At 31.2% G+C, this 22824-nt stretch overlaps 1 protein-coding gene across 1 annotated transcript in view; it reads left to right on the top strand.

Moving 5' to 3' along the window:
* Positions 1 to 22824, top strand: part of LOC114335319 (TRAF3-interacting protein 1) — a 48547-nt gene that overhangs the window by 8768 nt on the left and 16955 nt on the right. The window contains exons 2-3 of the mRNA XM_028285540.2: positions 3214 to 3534; positions 16094 to 16633. Of these exons, the coding sequence (XP_028141341.1) occupies positions 3214 to 3534; positions 16094 to 16633 (861 nt within the window). The remainder of the gene's footprint in view (positions 1 to 3213; positions 3535 to 16093; positions 16634 to 22824) is intronic.

Here is a 22824-nt window from a genome sequence, read left to right as displayed (position 1 = left end):
CGCCGACTATCAAAACCATTTTAGAACGCACCCTCTTATTGGGTGACAGAGGTCATGTGACCAGTGTCAAAAGTGTATCATTCTCATTAACAGCGTTGCCACATTTAGTAGATTTCTACTTTTTTGGTAGATTTTTGATATTTTTTAAAAAATTCTAGTAGGCAACATTTTTTAGTAGATTTTTGGTATATTTCAACAGAATTTGATCCATTTTTTTCGAATTATGAGGAAACTATAATAAGTCTTTTTGAAAAATTTAAACGCAGAATGAAAGACTGCATTATTTAGAAAAACCAAAACGTTTCTTTTGAACGAGATATTTGGAATTAAAAGTCACTAAATTTTTTCTTTTTTTCACCCCTGTAACGTATTAAAATAAACATAGAAGTTTTCAGGGACTTTCGGTCCTCGGTAATAACGTAATCTTTCTTTGTGCGTTTAAATTTTTCAAAAATACTTATTAGTTTTCTAAGGATTCGCAAAAAACGAAAACATTTAAAATACATTGAAAATTTTAACAGACGACATTTTGCGCCTATCCCCTTAAGTTAGCTGTTGTTTTTATTATAAAAAATCCCAAATATATCCCAAAAATACTTAAGTATATTTTAGTTTTTGATTTAGTAGATTTTAGCTAAAAAATGATAATTACCAGTTGGTGGTTTGGAATAATTAGGTTTCCAATTTTGTGGAATTGCTCTTGGGACATTTAGGACGGATGTGCATATCACTGTATTACTATATATTTACATGGCCTAAAAAGAATGTACTGATTTTGTGAAAACAAAACTACTGAAAGAGTTAAAACTGATCTGGCAACCCTGTCTACCAAAGCAAATACAAAGATGGTTATCAAATCTCAAATCTACTGATAAAACAATGGAATGGAAACCAGCTATTAAAAAAACAAATAAACAGGTTGTTAAATAAATCGAAAATTTCCATCAAAATAAAATATATAATAATTAGTTTAGCATTATAACATTTTTAAGTCGTTGCGATTGTTGAAAAAACTGAAGTGTGATATGTAGTTGTCAAAATGGTAATAAATTAGTTGCCCGTATAACTACAGATTGTAACATCGTAATGTCAGTCGGGGTAGGGGACGTTGGCCGAAACAACTGAAAATGCTCTCAGGCAACGTTGTAGATAGTGCATTTGTTTGTACTGACAACCAATGCGTCGAAAAATTGCTACTTGGATTGCCTGGGGAACCCCAGACTATGTATTTACTATTTGTAAATCCGCATTACAAGTTGGCTATTGCAATAACGTCCATTGTCAGTTATTTTGTGCTGTTTCTGGTGGTGCTTAGTGTTTTTTTTAAACATGCAAATGATTTGGTGACCCTAGCTCATTTTTTGGCAAATTTGCTTGATCATCGCTTTATTGAAAATAAACTTATCATCCATCCATTAAAAATTATCATCCAAAAGCATTTTAGATTATTATTATTGCCAGGCAAAGTGTGTACCCTTTACTCCATATGTTTTCTAAACACCTATATTGAGAATGTAAAACCATTGGCATGGTGGCGTTCTAAGAAAAATATAAATAGGTATACTACAGCATTGAAACTTGCTCAACAGCTTCACACAGCTGTTGCATCGTCAGCCAACATAGAAAGACTCTTCTCATCATAAGGTTTACCATTCCAAACTACGTAATCGGCTAGGCAATGTCAAAGCTGCTAAGTTTCAATTTTTAAAGAGCTTAATTCCATCAGTGATGACGTGACTGATTTAAATTACAAGATTACTATGAGTCTGAAACAGTTTTGAGAAATTGATTAACTATTCTTTGCAAAATATTTTCAGTTTTCCAATTTTTTTTGTGTTCAGATTATTAATAAATAAATAATATATATGTTAAAAAGTTTATATAATGTATTTGAGAATTTTTTTGATGTTATATTAATAAAGAAAATGAAAAAAAGCACTTGTTTAATGTAAGTGTTTTAAACATAAGCAAACGTTTAAAACATGTTTAAAACAGTTGATTAAAACAAAGTGTTTAAAACAAAACAAACCTGCTTTCTATGTTGGCTGACGATGCAACAGCTGTGTGAAGCTGTTGAGCAAGTTTCAATGCTGTAGTATACCTATTTATATTTTTCTTAGAACGCCACCTTGCCAATGGTTTTACATTCTCAATATAGGTGTTTAGAAAACATATGGAGTAAAGGGTACACACTTTGCCTGGTAATAATAATAATCTAAAATGCTTTTGGATGATAATTTATAATGGATGGATGATAAGTTTATTTTCAATAAAGCGATGATCAAGCAAATTTGCCAAAAAATGAGCTGGGGTCACCAAATCATTTGCATGTTTAAAAAAAAACACTAAGCACCACCAGAAACAGCACAAAATAACTGACAATGGACGTTATTGCAATAGCCAACTTGTAATGCGGATTTATAAATAGTAAATACATAGTCTGGGGTTCCCCAGGCAATAGCTCCTAATTTTGCAATTGGTTTTCTTATCTATTATTTAGTAGAATAATAATAATAGATCAAACACTTTCAATTAATATTATGTTTAGGAAAATATGATTTAAACAATGTTTTTTTCTAAGTTTTATTTGTTTAAAATATAAAATTTAAAAACAAAAACATTTTTAAAGCAAAAAAAAAACGTTTAAAACAAAAAAAAACATGTGTTTTAAACAAGTTTTATTTGTTTAAAACATACAATTTAAAAACAAAAAAAAACATGTTTAAAACAAAAAAAAAAACGTTTAAAACAAAAAAAAAAACGTTTGTTTTGTTTAAAATTAAAAATCATATTTTTTTGCAACCCTGGACAGGAAGCATCCCTGTCTCAGACCCTTGTTAACCTGAAAGTATGCATCTTGAGAGTGTCCAACTCTCATTTTTATACAACTGCTGTTTCCTTGGTAAAAACTCTTAACCGTATAAATGAACTGTGGGTGTACATTGTTCTCTGTCAGGGATTCCCAAAGTATATTTACCGGCACACTATCATAGGCTTTTCTCAAATATATAAACTAGATGTAGGTGACTTCCATATGATAGTGATTTTTCAGTTAGTTGTTTTGTACAAAACAGGTTATCAATACACAATCTTCCTTCTCTGAAACCACTCTGCTCCTTCCAGTCCTTATATTGACTTTCTATTCTGTTATTGTTTTTCATTTTCGATAATGCTTGTAAATTTCCATTAAATAATGTTTTATTTTTATTTTAGAAAGCCTGAGCGATAATAATTTGTCGGTTAGAGCGAGTAAAATCGTTGCAGGTTTAGAACCAACAAATACAAATTTATTACTTCAAGCACTGGCAAAATCATTAGACTCAAAAATTGATAGCACACAATATGTATCCAATCTTAAAACTGGTGTTAAAACTGACAAAATTAAAAAAAGTAAGATACCCGTAGAAAAATTCAAGGGCACATCAAGAACCAATGAACAGAAAGTTGCTGAAAAAAAACCTATAAAGTCAAATGACAAGAAAGAAACAAACAAGAAAATTCCAAATTCTGTTAGAACAGATGATAGCAATAAAGGTAATGTAATTTGTTTTACAACTCTTCACAAATCCTTCCTCATCATCATCAACCTCTACACGTCCACTGCTGGACATAGATCTCCCTCAGGTGTTTCCATGTATCTCTGTCTTGTGAGGCTTATATCAAGTGCTTACATATTGCAGATTGTAGAATGGCTGCAGCCAGTTTACGAGACAGCATAGGGGGAGAATACATGTACCATTTTAAATTAGTAAATTAAGTAAATGCCATGACTGTTAGACTGTTGTGAAATGTGTAGAAATCTGTTATTGTATTTCCTTAAAAAACATTTAAGGTGGTATGTTCACGCCGCAGTTAAAATAGGTGGCGATTATATAAACTAACGTTTAACAATTCTTTGAATAGATGGCAGCACGTACATATATTTTATTATTAAATTTAGTTCTCTGAACGACACAGCATTGATGCCACATACTGGAATTTACGATCGGCACAGTTCGGCTCAATCATAGTTTGTATTTACAGACGGCAATTCGTAATTTTTTACCTGCTCAAAAATATTTATTTCAAACTGATAAAGAAATTTGCAATTATTTGAAATATAAGTAGGTAAGTACCTATCCAAATGACCAAAAAAAGGATTATGCTAATTCTCAGAATGAAGATCGAGTTATTTATAAAAATAGTATTTTTAATAAATGTAAAATACGTAAGTCAATTGAAAAACAGCGTCACTTCAATAACATTTTTTTAATATTGAATGTTAACAGGCCAAGTTTTTTCCTCGGAAAATTTCATATTTTCATTTCATTTATCATTTCAACATGCGAGGGCAGAATAGTAATTAGCCTAATGAGCCACTTACTTAAAACATTTTTAAAAGTGATACACAGCAGAATATATAAAAAATGCGAAGAACAAGTATCATGGAGCAAAGATTGGATTCCGCAATGCCTTGCCCTTAGGTACCCGAGAGGCTCTATTGGCTGTCCAAGTGCTTATGCAGAGGTGCAGAGATGTCAACTGTGACGTACCTATATATTTGTTTTATCGAATACAAAAAGGCATTTGATAGAGTACAACATGATAAGTTCATACTCATAACCATCTTGGAGGAAACGGGATTAGATGATAGATCTGAACAACATTAAATATGCCGACGACGCAGTAGTTTTTGCAGATAGCCTAGACTCTAGACGATTTGCAAAGAATAATGTCGCGCATATAAGATATAAGTAGTGAACATGGACTTAATTTCAATACGAAAAAAAAACAAAGTAATGGTAGTCAGTAAGAGCGAAATATTAAATACACGGCTTTTGGTTAACCAACAACCAATTGACAGTGTGGACAGCTTTACATACCTTGGTACCAATATAAACAGTCAATGGGACCACTCTACTGAAATAAAACAACGCATAGGAAAAGCGAGATCAGCGTTCATAATGATGAAGTCTCGTTTCAGAAGTCACGATTTACCACTTGGTAGCAAAATTTCTATTATCAGATTCTATATATTTTCTAGATTATTATACGTAGTGGAGGCCTGGACTCGTTCCGAAGCTTCTTTAAGAAAACTCAAGGCTTTCGAGATGTGGTATTACAGTCGCATTTTAAGAATTTCATGGATGGATCGTGTGGCTAATGTTGATGTCTTACGTAGAATGGGCAATGGGCCAGGAATGCGAGATTATTAACACACATTATTACCAAAGAGCGCAAACTAGAATATCTTGGCCATGTTATGAGGAATGAACAGAGATTGCTGCTACTCATTCTTCAGGGCAAAGTATTTGGAAAGAGAGGACCAGGGAGAAGAAGAATATCTTGACTTCAAAACCTAAGAAACTGGTTCAATACATCGACAGACGATTCCGAATAGCAGCAAACAAAGTTAGGATAGCCATGCTGATCGCCAACATCCAGAATGGATAAGCACCGTGAGAAGAAGAAGAATATGTCATTTTAAATTATTCTTCTTCATGTGCCTCGTCCGTTGCGGACATTGGCACGTTAGTCCAAACCATTGGCGTAAGTTTTCAAGCCATGAGTGTCTTCTTCTTCTAGGTCCACGTTTGCTCTCTATTTTACTCATTGTCAGTTGCAGTATACGATATTTATCATGTCTCATAATATGATTGAGGTATTCTGGTTTCCGTTTTTTAATTGTGAAAGAGATTTCTTATTTTTGTTGTACCTCAATACCTCTACGTTGGTGGTGTGAGTCGTCCAGGATATTTTGAGAACAGGTCGGTACACCCACATTTCGAATTCCTCGAGCTTTTTCATTAATGTTTCCGTTATTGTCCAGGCCTCTGCTCCATACAGCAAGACTGGAAATATATCATTTTAGCAGCCGTATTTTTAGTGGGATAGATATTATGTCGATTTTGGTGAATATATTTCTCATGTTGTTAAATGTTGTTCTGACCTTTTCAATTCTAGATCGTATTTCGGTTGTTTGATCCCATTTCGAGTTGACGACTGTTCCTAAGTAAATATACGAGTCAACGTGTTCAAATAATTGGTTTTTTATTTTCAATTGTCTGCCAGGTTTTTGAGTTTTGCTGACCAGCATCCATTTTGTTGTATTTATGTTGAGGTTAAGTCCTCTTTCTTCACTCGCTCTTTGTACCCTATCCATAAGATACTGAAGTTCATCGATACTACTGGCAAGTACGACTGTATCGTCCGCATATCGGATGTTATTTGTCAATTCTCCATGATTGTTATGCCTTCGTTTGCTTCATCCAGTGCTTTTTTAAACATTTGTTCGGAGTTAATATTAAAAAGGAGAGGGGAGAGAACACATCCCTGTCGCACACCTTTTCTAATATCAATTTTCTCTGTGGACGCATTGTCGACTTTTACCCTGGCTGTCTAATTTAATATTAAAAATAAATATTCTAAAAAAGACAGGTTTTTTTGGTGAAATTTTCTAACTGCAAGATGAATAAACAAATTACGCGTACATGTGAAATGAAAAGCGCTATAGGTAAGCAGCAGTGTGATAAAGAGCGTATATCGATAGCTGTTTGTGTCCTCTATCGCAGCGAGTCCGTTTGCTCGAGCAAAATCACGTGACTTGGCGATACCCTTGTTGTTATGCCTCAAAATGTTGGAGGTATTATTATATATTTTACATTTTTAAGTAACTTTTTATTAATTAAAGGAAAATAATACGTACTTTACAATAGATTTTGCAAATATGATAGACGGACTTGCTGCAGGTATACGCTCCTTCTCACGCTGCTGCTTACCTATAGTGCTTTTCATTCACATGCACGCGTAATTTGTTTGATCACTTGGCAGTTAGACAATTTCACCAAAAAAACCCTGTATTTTATAGAATATTTATTTTCAACGAAAACATTTCGTTTATAAATTCGCAAAAGTGTGTGTGTTATTGCGTTGCCGCTCCTGCAATACACAGATCAGATTTATCGATGGATTCGTATGTAGTTTTTTCTTCTGAATCCAAATCTGAAAACGGCATTTCGATATTTCTAACCGTTTTCGAAATAATCGACCTCAAAGTCTAAAATGTGACGTCACAATCGTTTTATTTTCTGCCGACACACTACACGTCCAGCTGAAATCGTTGCTATTAAGTAGGCTAGTTTTTTTTTAATTTCGATTTGTTAAGCAAAGCATAGGTTATTTACATTTGAGTTTGACACTTCGTGAATGTCAAACTAAATTTTAAATTAAGTATTTATAATACATTAATGACATTTGATAGTGAATTTAATTATTATATAAAATAAATAAGATGTTCAAAAATACAATTTGACTATATTTTAAAAGCAATAATTTATTAACAGCTTTAAAAAGGTTTATACGAGTATACGGCCTCCCCTTTATGATAAATGGACTGTTCCATTTGCTATGAAATTAAAATATAGTCGGTTCGCTAAACTCGACACAACTGGCTAGTGATTTTAGCACGTAATTTTTTTTGTTTTTTGCGAATTTTGCCAAAATTGGAAAAATTACTAACTACTTAGTAATTATTAACTAATTAGTAATCATTTTTTTTTGCTAAATTTTCAAAATTATTGACTAAAATCACTAGCCAGTTGTGTCTGAGTTTAGCGAACCGACAGTATATGAAATAATATTGTTTGGTATAAAAAATTATGGTCTGATATGAGTGATATGTGCAATTACATCCTCCTAACGGAAAAAAAATTTGAAGATTTTTCTCAAATTATGGATACCAACAACATTTTAATTTATAACTCTCTTATTTTTAATTTGACGAAGAAAAGTTATTCTTCATAAAAAGCTCTTCATGTTCTAACATTTATGATGTAACCATCATATATAAAATTTTATTAATTTTATACGAGGTATATAAAAAATATGAATTTCGATCAAGAGTAAACTACCTTTATAGTTCATAACATTTAAATTAGAATGATATAATTGCACATTAAAACATAATTATTAATTCTAAACTACTTTTCATATTAGCAATTTTCAATATTATCAATTAAAATACGTAAATAAACAAAGTTTTCGTTATGATAATGCTCGCATTTTCAGCTTGTTAATATTAAAAGTACCTTGTCAAAATAACAATTGCACCCCTTTGTTCGGAAAGAAAAAATACATATTGTAGCTATGTATGTATAGGTGTATATTTTATACTGGTTAGTAGTATGTACAGATTCAGATGCAATCTTCTCAAGTTCAGATGTACCCCCTGAAAATAATCCTGGGGCACCCATGTAAGCATCTTGCAGAGTTAAAATCTCTCGCAAATCGCCTGGCCTGTTTATTTTCTTTATATTTGAATATTTAAATTTACTTTAAAGTCACGTCAATGATATTTTTTGTAATAACAATTTTTACCCTTTTTTTAACTTTGGGGGTATTTTTGGGAAAAATAACCGCTACCCTCCAGCCAGACCGGCATTTTTGTATTAGGCTATCATGAAAGAGTCACCTGAAAAAATTTCAGGTTGTCTAAAATACCTACTCAAAAATGTCTAACAGCTCTCGGACCATTTATTTATATTTCCATAACATTATATCTCTGCTTGTCGATACTATATTGTCGTTATAGGCGAGCGGCAGGCACCCCCAAAATGACCAGGTACTGACCACGGAGAGGTGAATGGCCAATTTTAGTCCTACTGTATGTTTTTGATGGTGCTGAAAACGAAAATGAGGTTTATTCTGAATTTTATGTGGGGGAGCATTGCCAAAATTTCAATTTTACCCTAAAAATAAAAAAAATGTAATCACGTTTTTTTTGCGTTTACCTGCGTGGGACTAGCAACCTCACCATCATTCCTCATGCTATTTGAAACACCGCAAGGTGCCCTTTGCTCCACTTGGAGATGTATGATATATGATGATGAAAGGCAAAACAACGTGATTTCATTTTTTTTATTTTTAGGGTAATATTGCGATTTTGACAATTATTATTCCTCCAGATAAAATTTAAAATAAATTTCATTTTCGTTTTCAACACCATCAAAAATATAATGTAAGACCAAAATTATCCATTCACCACCCATGGTCAGTATCGCGAAAAATAAGCGCTGTTTTGGGGATTGCTAATGTCGATATTAAAAGTTGCACTATTTTTTTCCAATCAAACATTTGGATCTAAAACTTTCCAGAAAACTTATTTGTACTCTATACTTTAATATAAACGTAATTAAAAAGCTAAATTTCAAACTTCGTCACAGAACTTTTGCGATTGAACTTTGCAATGCACAAATCTTAACCTTTTACTTTAAAAAATTCATAGCCTTTATCAGAATAAGACTGAAAGCTTGAATCAGGTACCGTTGTCTTTAGAAATGTTAGAACTATAAACTGTAAAAATTTATAAACTATTAAAATGGACCAGAGTATTAGCGAGGTAAACGGAAAAAAAACGTGATTTCATTTGTTTATTTTTAGGGTAAAATTACGATTTTGACAACGTTCCCCGACATAAAATTCAAAATAAACCTCATTTTCGTTTTCAGCACCGTCAAAAACATACAGTATGATTAAAATTGGCCATTCACCTCTCCGTGGTCAGTATATCGAGAAATAAGCGTTTTTTTGGGGGTGTGCCGCTCGTCTATTATGATTATATGCGAGCCCTAACAGCTAAATGTTCGGACAAACGAAAATGTATTGAAAACATTCTTCTTCACGAGCCGTGCAAAAAACGAGATCAAAAATACGTTAAAGTTTATCATTATATACTGAATTCGCTCAGTCGAGATTCATTTTGACACATTCGGAATAGGAAACATTACAGCACAAAAATTCCTACCTCACACTATTAACTGCTCAAATCAACTTAATCTTTCATTAGAAAAAGAAGAATTATTGGAAATAGTGGGAGTGTATGCTAAACTCATAAAATTTTGTGTAATTTATTTCTACAAAATATTTTTATTTTGTACAATAAATTATGTTCTGATTTGTTATCAATACATTAGAATGGAGTAAATAAATAATTATTAATTGTCGTAAGGTTTATGTTATTTATGTCTGTTTATTATTAATAATATTGGATATGAGCAGGTATGTTTGGTTGTGTAGTAATTTATAGTTACGTCTAGCAACCTAACTTCCCAAAAAATAAATTACCAACGTCACTAGACAGTTGTGTCTCAGATTAGCGAATCGACAGTAATAAAATACTGAAATGACTTGGTTTCTATAAACTTTGAATTGCAGAGTTAGCTGAAAATTAAACGAAAATATTGCCCAATATCTTGGCAACTAAATGTTCGGACACGTTTAAGACATTACTATGTATTTAAATATGGGATTATACCTCCACGCTCCTTTACAACCTCAGCAATCCTGTTTGGCATTATTCTTACTAAGGATTGTGGTCGAAAGGAAGGGTCGAAAATTTCCCATATTATTCACCTAACTTTCTCTTCAAGTCGGCCACGGTTCTCTGGGGATCATTAGCCAATTTCTGTTTTGTCTTATACCATAATGTCTCACTAACATTAAGGTTTGGACTGTTCGAAGGCCATAATGGGGCATTTAGACGGGCCACTAAAATTGCATATTTTCGGCAATATTTAGTAGAACTATTGCTCAGCGATATTTGAGGAAACAGATATATACATATTTACGTATGGCCTGTCAACAATAATAAAAAATATTTACTGCAATATTTCCAGCCATGCTTGTTGCATTATATTTCCGTTTTAGACGAAAAATACCTTTGAAGTATTGACGAGACGAAGTCAAAAATAAAGATGACCGATACATAGAAAAGAAAAATAAAAAGCAGAAAATGTGGATATTTTTTTAAGTAAACGCGAAACAATGAGTAATTTAACTATGGAAATAATGCTAGATTTGTTTAAGAATTTTACAAGGATGTCAAAAGTGATTTCTAACTATTGTTGAAACGTTGAATTATCCACGTCTGTCCGTCCGTAAACACAACTCCTCTGTCATTATACCAGTAGGGGAGTGCAATTAGAACGAGAAGATACAATGTTTCGGAAAAAATCAAACAAGGTTATATTTTTCTAAAACTTTTTTTGTTAGTTTATAAATATGTTAAAGTAAAAAGTTCTACTCACAAATTTCGCCGCTAATTGTTTATTAATTGTTTAAACAATAACAATTGTTTTGTATAAATAATGTTAAGAATATGGGTGAATTCAACATTTTATTTTGATAAAAAAATGTTTTTATTTTAGTTTTGATTATGCTGAACCCGAATCAGACATTACAATTTGCAAATTCAAAATGGCGGATTCAAAATGGCGGATTTTTTCCTAAAATTCCTTAAAAAGCAGTTGTAAAATCCGAATTTTTTTTATAAAACGTGTTTGTTTACATATATGTGGATATTTTTGAGAGGTTGCTGAACCTGAATCAAATTTTGATAATTTAAATTATAAAATGGCAGATCCAAAATGGCGGATAACTTAAAAAATAGTTGTAAAATCATAATTTCTTTACAAAATGTATTTATTTCTACATATATTTATTTTTGAGAGCTTTGATAAACCTAACTTAAACGTTAACATTATAAACTATAAAATGGCGGATCCAAAATGCGGATTTTCTAAAAAGAACATAAAATAGAACATTTTTCTAAAACATTTATTGTCTTTATTTTTAACGGGTTGTTGAATCTGAATTAAAGATTAAAAATTTAAATTTCAAAATGGCGGATCCAAAATGGCGGATATTTAAATAAAAAACAAGTAGAATCCAATTAAACAAATATGGAATTTCATTCTTAAAAAAAAGATAAACAAATAATTTTCACAAAAATATTAAAAATTAAAATGTATTAGAAAGAAAGAACCAATTATTCAAAATCTATCTCTTCAATATTCAAAAAATTGTTGCAATGGAATCATAAATAAAAATTTATTCTTAGTAAAAAGCTCTGCATATTCTAAAACTTTAAATGCAATCATAAAATATCAATTTTGTACAAGATATGTCAATAAATAAAAATTTCAGTTAGGAGTAAAATACCTATATTTTTCATAATACTGAAAATTGTTATTATGGAAAGTTGTTCAGAATTAAAAACGATGTGTCAATATGCAATTACACTTTTATGCAATTTTTTTACAATATACCTCGTATAATATTGATAAAATATAATATTTTATATTTGCATATTAATTGTTAGACCATGCACAGCTATTTATGACGAATAACTTTCTTCATAAAATTAATAATAAATCAGTTATCATAAATAATAAGTGAAAATTTAATGATGTTTGGTATAATTAATTTGAAACAATATTAAAAAAAAACAAATTTTCGATTAGAAGGATATAATTACATATTGGAACATAGTTTTTAATTCCAAACAACTTTTCTTTATAAAAATTTTCGATATTGTGAAATATAAAGGTACTTTACTCTTGTGTGAAATTCATATTTTTTGACATACCTCGTACAAAATTAACAAAATTTTATATTTAATGGTTGCATCTTATGTTATATACGATGCAGAGTATTTTATAAAGAATAACTTTTTTTCGTAAAACTGATATTAAAAAAGTTATCAATAGGTTCCAAGTTACGCAGACATACTGTATAAGAGCTAAAAAAATTTTTTTTGTTGAACATTTAGTATTTTTGAAGCTTATTATTAAATTAATTTTAGGTAAGTTTTACAGAAAAAAGTTTTGATCACTCTGTATATACATTTTTTCAGCTGGTAATTTTCGGTTTTTGTATTACATTTTTGTTATCTTTCTTAGTTTTCTCAAAAAGAAATTGTTTATTTCATTTTTAATCTAAAATAATTCAGTGTTTTTTAAAGATTACATCCTAGGCTTTAAAAAAATATTAAAAAAATTGTATTAGATTTATTCAAACTTGAGTAATACCGTCTTAAAGTGGTGGGAATTCTGTAGAACTACTAAGTTTTCAAAAATTACATTTTTTGAGACAGCGTATTATTTGAATTAAATTTTTGAGATTTTTTTTTAATGAAACATCGTTTAGTAAGATGATTGAGAGGTAAGTTGTGCAAATTTGAGAGCTTTGTAAGTAAAATTGTATTAGTTACACATTTTTAAATCATTTTTAAACAAAATTCATGTAAGTCTCACTTTCCGCCCACACCGTACTTATGTCCATACATTTTATTTCTTTTTATTGCAACCATAAGATAGCTTATTTTATCATCTTTCATGTCCAATTTGTAAAATTTCGTTTGATCCATTAGTTAAAGAATTACATTTAAAAAACTCAACCGTGCCCTTCTTCCAACGCTAGTTTACATTGCGCCAATGTGTGTGAGAAGGGTGACTTTAGCGTTATAAATAAAAAATTACAGAAGCTAGAGATTTAATTTTAGAAAAATCTTTATATAAGGTTTTTTTGTAAAATTTTCTGAATTTTTCAATGGTCAAGTCAGTTTTTTTCTAAAAATTATATTTTCGGAGTTATTTAAAAAACATCTAACTTCGCTGTTCATTTGTTTAATAAAAAATGAAGCACCCACTTCTCGAGTAGAACTTTTTGATATGTTGTTTATTAAACATTTCTTAATGAAATTACAAAAAGTTTTATCTTGTTTGATTTTTTCCGAAGTGAAAATCTAAATGCACTCCCCTACAGGTAGAATAACGAAATGAGGTGTCGAATTAAAGCTTATCATCCAATGATGGCACTAAAGGTGAGCAATTTGAACTAGGACTAGAACCTAGGTCTTAGAAATATAACCGGAAGTACTGTTTTAAAGTCGCTGAAGAATACTAAAGACGAGAACAAATATATATATATATATATATATATATATATATATATATATATATATATATATATATATATATATATATATATATATAAAACAAGGCTGAAATATTGGGGTAGCAGCAATCTCAAAGAAAACTCTTTATAATAGTTCCAAGCTTTCGAAAATGTTTATTTTCATCATCAGGGAAACTACAATCATAAATAGAATTTTTTTTTAAATGTTTCCTAACTGTTCAGCAAATATTATATACCTGTTATATATATATATATATATATATATATATATATATATATATATATATATATATATATATATATATTTCCTGTTTCAAGACTGTCTGTCCGTCCGTCTGCGAATATAACTACTCTGTTATTAATACAGATAGAATGACAAATAAGGTGCCGAATGAAAGCTTATAACCCAAGGATGGTACTAAAGATTAGAATTTTGACCTCGGACTTCAGATTTTGAGTTGCAACCGGAAGTACCGTTTTAAAGTCACAGAAAAAGTATATATAAAAAAAAAGCGATATATTATTAGACGTGCCTTAGTAAGATGAGAATGTATCCTATTGGTTTTTATATCATTTCCGGTTAAAAAGTTCAAAACGGAAGTGTCATATTAGTCACAGAAATAGTACATGTGACATATCAATCGAAGCGTATTGAAAAGTCGAGCTTGAATCTTTAGCTCCGGTTTTGAAGTCATTTCCGTTTAAACAATTATTACCGAAAGTTTAGTAATAATAAGAGAAAATTAGTGAAATTGTAGGTATATGAATTGACGCACAGTTACACGAAGAGTTCAAATATCGACTTCCGGTTCCACTTTTGGTTACTTTGGGTGAAAACCTATGACTTACGAAGTCCAATAATTACTTATTGTGTTTTCATTTGACCACGCATTCATTTTTTCTTTGTATATTTGACAAAACCAAATTAAATTTCAACAGAGTAGCCGAGCAACATGCACTATTTTCCACAGCAGTTCGATTTTATCGGCAACGCATCAGCCACTAACTGCAATAGTGTTCAAATACAGTCGAACCCGCTTATTGGAATAGCCTTCGTGCCAAGCAAAAATATTCCTATAACCGGGATATTCTAATACCCGATCATTGATGACTGGTAGAAATAAGTAGTGTACCTACTGAATAGACCTACATAATAATAGTACATACTATGTATGTACCTACATTTACATTATATTTATATGGTTTTAGGTCCTTTTGTGTCAATGATACAGCAGTGTAACTTATTTTATTAAAAAACCAAATTACATTTTCTGTGCATAAATCTATTAATAAGCATGGCATGTGTGCAATATGCAAACATGTATATATTATCTTATTTAAAATGCATACGCCAAAATTACTTCTCATTTTTTTGAAAAATCTTTAAGTTATACAAATTAGAAAAAATTACATTTAATTGGCCCTCCAGAAATCTTCTTATAATATTACAAACAGTTAGGACTTGCCAAATTGGATGGAATATCTACAAAATCGAAAAAATCTTCATCTTTTGCCTCATCTTTCGCTTTAATATTGAGTTGGGTGGTTTCATTGTTTTGTTCTAAATCTTCAGTATCTTCGAAAACCGATAAATTATCGTCAAAAGAAACAACTCTTAAAAATATTCGTCCTTTATTTTGTCGAATTCTGTGTTTTGATGAATTGGCACATTGGCAGGCAAAAAACGGATTGTTAAAATATTCAAACTCATGTCGGGTTTATGGACAGGGCGGTTATCAATAAAAGAGAACATTTCTATTCTTGTCTGCCATTGTATTGTCGAAGTCAATAAACCATTAACCAATAAAATTTATAACTGCAACGAGGTAGGTCGCAATAGACATTTTTACAAGTTTTGTGAGACAAGTAAAAGTGGGTATTTTATGGCCTGTTGTATTTCGTAAAAGGGCCCAACTGAAATTATCTGAAAAATATAATAACCCAGACATAATTTTAATTTTTTTGGAAAATATGAATAAAAAGTTGTTCGTCCACTTGAATAATATTCGATTAAGCGATATTAATTAAAGCGATAATTAATTAAAACGTATTCCTATAAGCGGATAAATTTATTAAGGAGTAAATAGAAACGTTTTGGGACCTCAAATTGCTATTCCTTAAACCGGGATATTCCTATAACCGGTACTCTAATAAGCGGGTTCGACTGTACCAGCATTATTTCGGCCACATGGCTCGGTCATACGGAGATACTTTCATTAGATGCTGCAATGTTGCCAGCAACATACCGAATATATATTGCCGGCAACATATTGCTTTAAAAACTAGCCCGTCTAAATGCCCCTTTAAGGTTATTGACTCTAATACTCTCTATACTAATAACATGCATTATTTCTTTTAGGAAAAACAAGAAAAAACAGCAAGCAAGAAGAAAAGGCACCAAAGATGCACAAAACCGGGGAATCCCCAAAAATAGACTCTTCTAAAAAAGAAACACCTAAAGAAGAATCTACAAAAAAAGAAAAATCTAAAATAATTGATTCAGCTAGAAATGCTAGTAATAAAGTCAAAGATTCTGCAAGAAATGAGAGTATTACTTCTTCTGAAAAGAAAGATGAACCAGAAGAAAATAATACAAATAAACAACGAGAAGACGATGGACCAAATTTAGAACAAAGTAAAGATCTTGAGGATACGCCAAAGTTAGGAAATCATTTAACTTTAAACGAAGGTTTAAACACTACAATTACTAATGAAATTAACAAGGAAACTGACAACGTAGAGGATAAAAACATAGCCATTGTGGACGTAAATAGCAATCGGAATTTACCAAGACCCAAATCAGCACGACCTAAAAGTGGTGATTTGGACAAAAATAAAACTACAACTAAAGAGTACGTTCAAACCCAAAATGAACCATCCAAAATGTTAGAAGCGACTGGTAAGTAGTTTTAGGTTAAGAAAAATATACTTGTTTTGCTGGGAAAAAATTTTCAACTTTTGCATTAGCATAAAATCGGTTAATACTATTATGTAATGCATACTTATATTATACAGAGTGAGTCTCAATTATCTCGGAAACGGCTTGCACGGTTTTTATAAGTTTTAGTGGGTAAGGGTATTGTGATGCAGCCGATATTATGGTGGCATTTACATTGTTGTCAGATCGTCCATTTTCTGAGAATCTAATCAACTTTCTTATTTCAAATGAATCATCCTGTATATTTGTTGCGTTTTGAAGTCCTTAAGAAATACCGATTATTTTTCATGTTCCATATATCTAAATGCCATAATTTCGGAATTATTGTTACATTTATTAATAAAAAAAAGTGTTTTAAACAAATTATAAAAATCATTAAGTATTCTAAAGCAATCAACAACTCTAAAGTCGATCGTTTTCGAGTTATAAATAAATTAAAACTGAAAAACAAAAACGAAAAAAAGGCCATTTTCAATGCTCAAAAACACTAGTAAAATAGTATATTATTCAACGAGCATGTAATACTCATTACATGCGAGTAGAATACTATACTTTTTCTACGACCTTTTTTATTTTAATTAGTAAAAAATTTAATTATCAACTACTCTGGATTTAAATTATAATAATTTACAAGAATACCTAAATGCTATTTATGGTCCTTTTCATGAGCATTTTTTAGTGCGTCACAAATGATAGAAAAAAAGGTAAGTCTGTGATAATACACATTTATAATATTTATTCTAACATGACATTTTAGTTAAATCTGTCAGTTGTCACATTTTATTTGCAATTTGGCATAAAAACAAATCAATTGTGTTTATTGCTTTTATAAAATGGTATTTTCCTTGATTTGTAGGTATAGTCTTATAAATTGTACAGATTATATCCGTAGATATATTATATAATTCGTAAATATTTTTTTTCAATTATAGCGCCATCTATCGACAACTAGAATAAATGTTATAAATGTCTGTAATCACCGACGTATCTTTTTTTCTGTCACATACAATTTAATGCGTTAGAAAGAAATCGAAAAACTGTGACGCACTGAAAGATGCTCAATGCTCATGAGACAAAGAATACCCCTAGTATTCATCTACCCCTAGTAGATGAATAATTGGTTGCCTACTATTATCAAATTATTATTTATTGTAAAAATACAACTAGAAATAGTCAATATAAGTTCTATTCGTTTCCGAAAAATTATTTAAATTTGTACCTACTGTCAATTAATCTAATAAATAGGAAATGGCTGTTGTCGGTGGACGTATTTCAATAGTTATAAGTTGTAATGTATATTTACATTTAACTATATATAATAATATAACTATACATAATATGTTATAACATATTTAACACAATATAACTTGAAAAATAAACACAATATTAGTTATAAATTCCAATTAACATAAACAAAATGAGCTGTGTCACTTTCACTAAAATAAATGATAAACGTCAAAATTTTTAGTAAACAAGATATAAACGTAAAAAATATACTGACATTGTTACAGTTAAAATTCCTTTAAAAATTTTTCGAAGTTAATTATTGATATAAATTACAATAATTATTGTATTACATGAACAACTTTAAGTATTTTTATTTGCAGTTTATATACGATTAATATTAAAAGTGGCATGCGTTACTTGAATCTAACTTCAGCCCGTGAGTAATGAAATATTACACACGGGTACAGTAATGGGTGCTATTATCTATGAAAAAAATAGCGAATAATGAGCATGTTATTAAACGGTCGTAGAAAAAATATATTATTTTTAAAATAATGCAGTATCCAAATTCAAGGTCAAACTTACTTGTATCAGCTACTGATTACAATTGTTGGCACGTTTTATTCGTAATGGCCATATATCTATGTACATTGGATGAACCACGTCCTGGACGGTCACCGATGCAGTTACACCAGAAAATATGAAGAAAGTCCACGAAATAGTTCTAGCTGATCGTAAAGTTCTCAGTTCTTAGTTCTCAGAGACAAGAATTAGTAAAGATCGCACACATATTTTGAATGAAGTTTTGAATACGAAAAAATTATCCTGCCGATGCGAGCCGCGTTGCTGACTATGGACCAAGAACATGATCTGGTGACCACTTCACAGCAGTGCTTGGACCTTAGGAAGTGCATCCGTCGGACTTTTGGAGTCGATTGGTAACTGTTGATGAAACTTGGATCTCCTACTACACACCAGACAACAAAATTAATGCACGGCACTGGACTGAAGCCGGCAAAAGCGCTCTGAAGCGGCCAAGAATCGATTAATGGTAGGAAAGGTCATCGCCACTGTATTTTGGGAGTTCAAAGGCATATTTAATTGACTATCTTGATCTTGAAAAAGGTAAACTATCGATAGCCAATATGCATTGTGCATTACTGGACAAACTGAAGCAGGAACTCAGTGAGAAACGGCCCCATATGCAGAAGAAGAAAGTGTTATTTCTCCGAGTCACCAGAGCGTTATGACAACGGCAAAAATTCGTGAGTTGGGCTTTGAATTGCTTTTCATCCAGCTTTTTCTCCCGATTTGCCCCCTCCGATTATTACGTGTTCCCAAATCTGAAGAGGTGGCCCGTAAGTAAAATTCACGAACGAATACATAATTGACGAAACAAACACCATTTTGCAGAGCTTTCAGAATCGTATTATTCAGACGGCATAAAGAGATTGGAATATCGAGGGAATCTTTATTAGTATTGTATAACTAGACCCAAATCCAGACATCCAAAGTGAAAGTTATCCTCCAACACCAAATTGTTCTATATGATCCACATATTGTTCAGTAAAAAGTTACACCATTTTGAGCGTCGGGCTTGGGGGGGAGAAGTCGGTAAATTAGTAGTTTTTTACGTTTTTCGTCAATATTCCTAAAACCATGCGGTTTAGCGTAAACAATATTCTACAAAAATGTTCTACATTGAATTTTTAACAAAAAAGGTCCGATGCATATTTGTTTTAAAATCAACGGTTCCGAAATTACGGTGGTAGTATAGTTTAATTGGTCAAAAAAGGCCTAACCCCGTCATCCAAAATAAAAGTTTTCTTCCAACACCAAATTGTTCTGTATGGTCCACACATTGTTCAGTAAAAAGTTACACCATTTTGAGCGTAGGATTTGGAAGAGGGGGAGGGGAGAAGTCGATAAATTAGTAGTTTTTTACGTTTTTCGTCAATATTTCTAAACCTAAGCGGTTTAGCGTGAACAAAGTTCTATGCAAAAATGTTCTACATTAGATTTGAAACGAAAAAGGTCCTATCCATAATCCTTCTAAAACGAATGGTTCCAAAGGTACAGAGGATGTACATGTAGACATTATTGTAATTTTTAGATTTTTCAGTAAACTAAAGCTGAACAGAAATAACTAATGGATTTTATTAAACATCCATATTGTACAATAATATTGTTGTCCAGTCCAATAGAGGATAAGATGCACAACAGATGGTTAGCAGCGTATTTGAAATACTGGAACCAGCGCTGCTGTCAGACAAGCTGTGGTCGCTGTTCACAGCCAGTCTCTATAACTGGGTCGATGACAATTAACGCTACCAACCACCACGGTATGTTTAAACCCAAACTCTCTATTACATCAGATGGTGTGCACAGTGAGTGGTGAGAGATTTGTAGTCCAGGGCGCATCTGTTTAAGATGGACGTTGAGAGGTGACTCATATTTTTTTGCAAAAATGGCTTCGAATTAACTCATATAGTAATAATTGAGTTATCCTCCCACTCAAAAAGTCCGGAACATTGTTTAAATAATCAAAATGTCAAAAAATGAAGGAAAAATTGCTTTCCGAGAAAAGTTGCACCAACAAAAAAGTTGCGTAATTAAATTTCCTACAATAGAAGATTGGTTAAAAATTTTAAAAATTGTCACCCTTGTTGCAAAATAGCAATAATTGCGAAAAAAACCATAAAAAAACAAGTATTCGCATTTTACATTTTTCAACCATGTGCACTACACTTAGGACCTTCATATTTTACCCAGAAAAACTTTATGATATAATAAAATAATACTGTAAATTTCATTGAATTCGGTTCAACAGATTTTCGACAATAAATTTTGCAATCCAGCTTTCGCAAAAAAAAAATAATTTTTTAAAATGTTGCAGGACTGAAAATAAAGAAGATAGCAAGTTGAAATTTTTTTACATATAGGTACAAGAATACTATACCTTTCACTTGCAATTTGGAAAATTAAAATCGGTTAGCTACCACGGCGTCAGGAATTTTTTTAAATAAGCATTAATTTTTGGTGCTACGCGCAGGACAGCGGTGTTCGATTCACACAAGTTGATTTCCACCAAAATTTCTTCCAATCTTTATCTAATATATTATTTTCTTACTCTATATTTTGTTGTATTTTAATATTTAATTCCACAAAAATCAAACTAATTTGATTATTGTTCGTGAAATATTGTTTAAACAATTGCATGTGTTTAAAAATAATAAACTTTTATTCTCTAAGTTAAAATATATGAACAAAGAAAATTTTTGCTAAAAAAAGTGTTATTTCAAAGGAGTATTATGTTTTTATTTTGCAATAAACAAATTTATTTACTTATATCGAAATGTACTAAAAATTAAAATTTATCAATTATTATCAAAGGTCATTGGAATGCCCAATCAGAGCAAACGTATCCGCTGTCCTGCGCGTAGCACCAAAAATTAATGTTTGTTTAAAAAAATTCCTGACGTCGTGGTAGTTAACCGATTTTAATTTTCCAAATTGCAAATGAAAGGTGCAGTATTCTTCTATATGTAAAAAAAATTCAACTTGCTGTCTGCTTTATTTTTAGTCCTGCAACATTTTGAAAAAAATTTTTTTTTGCGAAAGGATTGCTAAATTTATTTTGCAAAATATTTAACCGATCTTAATTAAATTTACAGTATTGTTTTATTATATCATAAAGTTTGTCTGGGTGAAATATGAAGGTCCTAAGTGTATCATAAATGGTTGAAAAACGTAAAATGCAAATACTTGTTTTTTTATGTTTTTTTCGCAATTATTGCTATTTTGCAACAAGGGTGACAATTTTTAAAAAATTTAACTAATTTTATATTGTAGGAAATATAATTACGCAACTTTTATGTCAATGCAACTTCTCTCGGAAATGAATACTTTTAAAGTTATAATTAAAAAACGAAGAAAAAATCGAATTTTTCATTAATTTTTTGAGATTTTGATTATTTAAACAATGTTCCGGACCTTTTTGAGTGGGAGGATAACTCAAATATTATTATACAAGTTATTTTCAAGTAATTTCTGCAAAAAAATATGAGTCACCTCTCAACATCCAAATGTACTAATATTTTTACAGATGCGCCCTGGTCTATTGAGGAAATATTTTAATATGAACTAGGTGCTAGGTGTATGTCAATCTTTGTTCGACGAATCTGGCTTGATGAGAAAAGGAAGCAAATCTTCATGTCAAAGAATCATCATGTACTCTAGATCCCGCGAAAATGACATACATCATTGATGGAGGTCTCCTCCTTCATCGTGTTGTCTGGCGACGCCTAGCTACCTCCAAGCAGATTTGCGAGCAATACAGAGACTATGTAATAATTACTCATTACGGAACAGCGACTGTTGTATCTGATGGATACCAGCAAGGAAATCCAAAAAATAAAACACCTACGCAGGGCATGTTCTAGCACTGAAGTGAAAGTTGAAGACTCAATCCATTTAAATATAAACTAAAGTGAATTTTTAGCTAACGCTAACAACAAAATGGGCTTTATTTCAGTTGTTACAGTGCACTTGGAATGATGTGGTTGCACAGTTCATCAAGCATCGGGTGACGCTGACTTATTAATAGTTTTAACAGCAATTGATGAAGCGTAGAAAGACTGAATTCAGCCGGAAAAGTTTACACTATTGCTGACATTCAGCGAGACATTGGGAATATGAAAGATGTACTTGCAATATACGTTTTTACAGGATGTGACACAGTATCCGCTATATACAAGAAGGAGAAAATTACACAGTATAGGAAAGCGCAAGCTAACGACGCTCATCCTAGTAAACTTCTAGTCTTCAACGACCCTAAAGCCAACTCCAGTGCAGTAGCTAACACCGAAAAGCATTTCCTTTTTGCGATGTTTGATGCCAGGAACATGGAAGATCTAGATTGTTTT

This window comes from Diabrotica virgifera, chromosome 4, assembly GCF_917563875.1.
Source record: "Diabrotica virgifera virgifera chromosome 4, PGI_DIABVI_V3a".
Classification (NCBI taxonomy): Eukaryota; Metazoa; Arthropoda; class Insecta; order Coleoptera; family Chrysomelidae; genus Diabrotica; species Diabrotica virgifera.
This window is presented reverse-complemented; position numbering and strand designations above follow the sequence as displayed.